The sequence below is a fragment of the Carya illinoinensis genome, chromosome 4, assembly GCF_018687715.1.
Source record: "Carya illinoinensis cultivar Pawnee chromosome 4, C.illinoinensisPawnee_v1, whole genome shotgun sequence".
Classification (NCBI taxonomy): Eukaryota; Viridiplantae; Streptophyta; class Magnoliopsida; order Fagales; family Juglandaceae; genus Carya; species Carya illinoinensis.
In genome coordinates this window covers 8,203,862-8,209,624 of record NC_056755.1, presented here as the reverse complement: position 1 = coordinate 8,209,624, position 5,763 = coordinate 8,203,862, and the positions used below count along the sequence as shown (strand labels likewise).

Genomic DNA, 5,763 nt, shown 5'->3' with positions numbered 1-5,763 from the left:
AAGTTGAATAAAATATTATTAGAATATTTTTTTAATATTATTATTATTTTGAAATTTGGAAAAATTGAAATTTTTATTATATTTTTGGTGAAAATGTAGAAAAGTTGTAATAATGAGATGAGATGTTTCTTGCATCCAAACCGGTCAGTTAATGATTCAAGAAAACTTTAACGTTTGGTTTAGTTACACAGATGCGATTAGATGAGGAATTTGTTAATAGTTGTGAGTAGTAGTGAAATGATTTGAGTTAAGATGTTTTATAAGGTTTTGCTAAAGAGTTTTCCAACTCATAAACCCCACACACCACACTTATTTTTATTTATTTTTTATTTTTTATTTTTGTTTTCCTCTTTTGAAACTAATTAAGTTCTTTTACTAATCATCCAGATACCACATATGTGGAAAGAGAAAAAAAAAATAAAAAAATAAAAAATTATGTGAGGTGTGATGATGGTGAGTATAATTTTTCTTTGATAAATAAGAAAGATAAAGTTGAATAAAAATATTATAGAATCTAAATTTATTATAATATAATTTTTTAATATCTCTTTTGTTTTACAATTTAAAAAAGTTAAATTATTTTTATGTTTTGTTTGGAAGTTTGGAAAAGTTGTAAAGAGTAGGTAATGATTAGATAAAAAACTGAGAATTTGAAATTGAAAAATAATTGTATTTGAATGATGTTTAGAATCTTAAATGTTGACAAAAAAGTCAATTCAAACATACCTTATAAATTTGATCACGTGCTAGACAGTTGCAACAAAGATTTTTCCACACTAAAAAAAAAAAGGTAGTCTCTCTCGAGAGAGAACACGACTTGGCTTTACAAATTCATTTCAAAATCATCATAGAAAGAGATCTTGATCATGGAATTGCAAATGGTACTATTTCGGATGCTTGTGTTACTGATCACGTGCTCGGTACTCAATGCATTCACGCGAGCATCGATCGTAATAAACAGTTCATGTCAAGAAGACTGTGGGAATGTAAGCATTCCATACCCTTTTGGAATCGGAAATGGTTGCTACGTCGATGATTGGTTTGAGATAGTCTGCAGATCATTGAATGACTCTTATGGTCTGGGATTTCCAAAGCCCTTTTTGAAGAGGTTGAATTACCTGGAGGTGTTGGAGATTGACATAGATGAAGCTAGAGTTCGCGTCAACTATCCCATATTTTCGACCTGTACCAATGTCACGAACAGCGCAAAGAATCTGGAGTTAGAGAAAAGTCCTTTCAACTTCTCCCCCGACAAAAACAGCTTCATTGCCATGGGTTGCAACAACTCTGCCCTCATGTGGTCCATTTTTCCCGATGACTCGGTTTCATATGGTATTGTGTGCCATTCCCCTTGTGACAAAGCTCCATTCACAAATGGAAGTCATTGCAACGCCACAAATTGTTGCCAAACTACAATTCCTTCTTATCTCCAAGCATTCTCTACAACTATAGAGTCGAAAAGTTCCTACAATTCTGGTAGTAGTGAGTGCAAGTATGCATTTTTGGTAGACCAGAATTGGTTTGAGACCAATTTCACAGAGCCGAAATCAAATATGTCCGTTCCAGTGGTATTGGACTGGGGGCTTGACATTACTACTTTCCATTCTCTTCCCATACAGAAAAACTCGACGGCAAGGGAATACAAGAACTCGACCTATTCTTGTGATACGTGGCCGATATTGCAAAACTTTATTACCATGTTTTGTTCTTGCGAGAGTGGCTACGAAGGAAATCCATATCTTATTGGAGGATGTGGAGGTAAATTTATCTTTCGTACCATATCTTATTCAATCGATTTAATTCCTGAAAGCTTTTGTTTTGCAAGTCAACGTAGAAAGGTTTTGTAAAATAAATTTAATGAGCATATATAGTCATTAACATGATCTGCAAATAAAATTTAGAAATAAGTTTTATTGCAAATTAAGTCATATTGTACGTATAACTGTCTCTGATATCGTCAGCCATCGTAGAGATCAGTCATGAAAATTAAAATTAAATGGAAAACTCATAATTAGAAAAAGATCTTTGTTTTTTATGAAATGATACTATCACATCGGTAGAATACTTAGTACTCCTAGGTGTCGGTGCGAGAATGGCTACAGGGGAAATCCCTACCTTCTTGGAGGATGTCCGTATTTAATCCATTTATTTTATTGTGGATCATTAGGATTTGTTTGAAAATACAAACTATTTTATCTTATTTCAAAATTTCTTATAATTTTATTTTCGAATATTTTTCAACTATAAACGTCACTTCAACATTTTTATTTAATCTTTATAATTTTTCTAAATTTAAAAACAAAATACAAAAAAATATACAACTTTTTATTCATTTTATTTTTCTTATTTGCCAAAACTTAAAAAATATTTTAACTTAAACCATTTTATTAATATTCACTTCTAATCACAGATTTCTCAATCCGAAAAAAATCCCCAAGTCATTTAATTTTGTGTAACTTATACGTCATATTTTTATATCAGCTTGTAAATATGGTTATCGTTATTTTATTTTATTTTATTTTTATTTTATTTATTTATTTTTATGTAGCTTTCTCCTGTGAACAAAGTTTGTACACATCTTTTTACAAATTCTTATACGATTTTGTTGAGACTTCGAATATCACCACAAACCTTTAATCAACCCGGCCAAGCAGTATCGTCAGCCATCATATATATATATATATATATACAAAAAGTATAGTTGCAAGCACAATTGTGTACTAATCTGTGCACCAATATGATGTGATTGATCAAAAAGTAAATTTTATTAAAAATAATGTTAATTTAAATTTTAAGTATGAATAAATCACTATTGATACACAGATTAGTACACGACTGTGCTTGTATATAGCAAAACTCATATATATATATATATATATATATATATAACCTGTACTTATTTGGAGGCAAGCCGGCCTCTCTCAAAGTTGGATTATAATCTTTTTTTTCTTTAAACTGTATTTGTTATTTATTTAATATTATCCTAAATATCTATACGGACATCAATAAATAATATTATAGGATACTCCATTTTATACGTATCACATGATGATTTTCTCTTCTAGTACACGCTTTGATGCACACGTATTAATTAATATGAAAATTAACCTGGGACTTGGAGTACTCAATCTGTCCAGCCCATGCATGAGTCGCGCCCGAAACAATATTAAAAATGGCTGCTTTTAGACCAAGAGTTTTGCTACATACAAGTACAGTTGCGCATTAATCTGTGTACCAATACTGATTTGTTCATACTTAAAATTTAAATTAACACTGTTTTCAATAAAATCTACTTTTTGACCAATCACATCACATTGATGCACAGATTAGTGCATAATTATGCTTGTAACTATATTTTTCCTTAGACCAATATCCAATTGTCTTTTCTTTTTACTAATATAACTTTATGTGATTTATCAGATGATCTATTTTATAATAAAAATAATTTTATAATATGACGAAACACATCAAATCATATCAATTTATGAAATTATTTTTGTGTAATTTTTTTATGATTAAAATATTTCTCTTTTAACATATTCGATTACAATGGCAGATATTGACGAATGTGCAGACCGTGACCTCAACCAATGTACATATGAAGAACACTGTAAAAATACTGAAGGCGATTACCGTTGTGTCCCTCCTAAGAATAACAAGCCTTTCATAATCATAGGTATATCTAATTCCCAATCCTATAATTTGCAATATATTCGTTGTGAAATAGATCAGAGGAGCTTCTTTTCATTCCATTCATTTAGCGTAGTATAGGCAAACTCTTTTCAATGCAAATAATTAAGGTTTGAGTCAACTATATAATTTTTTTCAGTTTAATTATTTATGCATGACTAACAGCCAACTTATACTAAGTAACCATACCGCCATCTTTTTGGAGTAGTACTTCTAATTCAATTTTATGTGAACCTGCTTTGTGCACAACATAATTTGTCTGGCAATATTCTAGCATTCATAGAAATCAGGTCTTTCTAATCAGTAATTTTATTATTTTACCATTTTCACTAGTGCAAGGAGTAATATCTTTCTATTTCATTGAGTCAAATAGGTGTTAGCACAAGCCTTGGTGTATTATTTTTGATTTTCAGTGGATGGTGGTCATACAAAGTGATAAAGAAAAGGATAAAGATTAAATGCAATGAGAAGTTCTTCAAACGAAGACTACTGCTACAACAACAACTATTTACAAATATGAACAGAGTCAATGTTGAGAACACCAAATTGTTTCATTCAAAGGAATTGAAGAAGGCCACTGATCGTTTTACGATAGATAGAATAATTGGACGTGGTGGACAAGGCACCGTTTACAAAGGTATGTTGGCTGATGGAAGACTTGTTGCAATAAAGAAGTCCAATGTAATAAATGAAGATAAATTTCAAGAATTCGTAAATGAAGTCGTGATTCTTTCACAAATTAATCACAGAAATGTGGTTAAGCTACTTGGCTGCTGTTTGGAGATGGAAGTTCCGCTTTTAGTTTATGAATTCATTCCCAATGGAACACTTGCCCAATATCTCAATGGCCAAAATGAGGAGTTTCCACCAACATGGGATATGCGTTTTCGAATTGCTATAGAAGTTGCAGGGGCTCTTTTCTACATGCATTCAGCAGCTTCTTCACCCATTTACCATCGCGACATTAAGTCTACAAACATCCTCTTAGATGAGAAGTATAGAGCGAAAGTAGCAGATTTCGGAATTTCAAGATTTGTTGCTATTGGTCAAACTCATCTAAGCACAATAGTACATGGAACATTTGGATATGTAGACCCTGAGTATTTTCAGTCAGGCCAATTTACAGATAAGAGTGACGTTTATAGTTTTGGTGTTGTTCTTGCTGAGCTCTTAACTGGAGAAAAAGCTATCTCATCATCAAGAACTAGAGATACCAACAGTTTAGCTGCATTTTTCGTTAGTTCAATGGAAGGGAATAATTTATTTGACATCCTTGATAATCAAGTTTTGAAGGAAGCAGAAAAAGAAAAAGTAATTGCAATTGCAAACCTTGCTAAAAGATGCTTGAACTTGAACAGAAACGAACGACCTTCAATGAGAGAAGTTGCAATGGAATTGGAGGCCAACCAAATGTCACCAAAAATTTCTAACCCTCAAGAGAAATACAGAGAGATTGAATATGTCAGAACTGAAATATCCAAGCAATATGATGTTGTTTCTATATCAACAACGTCAGGTATGGATGGTATACTCACGACCTCATCTTTAGATTCACAACCATTAATATTATCTTCTTGATCATCAGGTGATGTTACACCTTGATTTGTGTTGTATTGTTTGTTCAATTTCATCTTGTAAGCTCCATAATTTGCACTTTTCATTGTTATACAAAGATAATCTTATATTTGGTAGTATAAAGCACAAACATCCACTGTTTTTTTTCTGTTTCATAAGCATCTATTTTTATATACGAATAAAATGGTTCCTCAAGCTGCACTAGGATCTGATCTTCGTTGAGGGGGACAAAAGAAGAAGATTGAAGAACTAAAACATACCCTCCATATTATATTACCCTCTGGGTTTCTACAGCAGTTTAAAGTTAATAGCAAAAGAAGAAATCAGCTCTTCTTTATATTGATCTTTAATAGCCACATTTGGCTTTTTTTCACCTTTTAAATCTTGCCAAATGAAGATTGTCAACTTGCTAAAAGCAACAAAACCCTTGGCGTAATGGGCTTAACAAATTTAGACTATTTTCTTCATGTTCAAAGGATCAAAGAAAGTTTCAAGCTT

At 31.6% G+C, this 5,763-nt stretch overlaps 1 protein-coding gene across 1 annotated transcript; it reads left to right on the top strand.

Moving 5' to 3' along the window:
- Positions 1 to 791: 791 nt before the first annotated feature.
- LOC122306219 (wall-associated receptor kinase-like 6) lies at positions 792 to 5,374 on the top strand. Its single transcript, XM_043118656.1, has 3 exons — positions 792 to 1,838; positions 3,557 to 3,639; positions 4,056 to 5,374. The coding sequence occupies exons 1-3, from the start codon at positions 867 to 869 to the stop codon at positions 5,266 to 5,268; spliced, it is 2,268 nt and encodes a 755-aa protein (XP_042974590.1). The 5' UTR covers positions 792 to 866; the 3' UTR covers positions 5,269 to 5,374.
- The last annotated feature ends 389 nt before the right edge of the window (positions 5,375 to 5,763 follow it).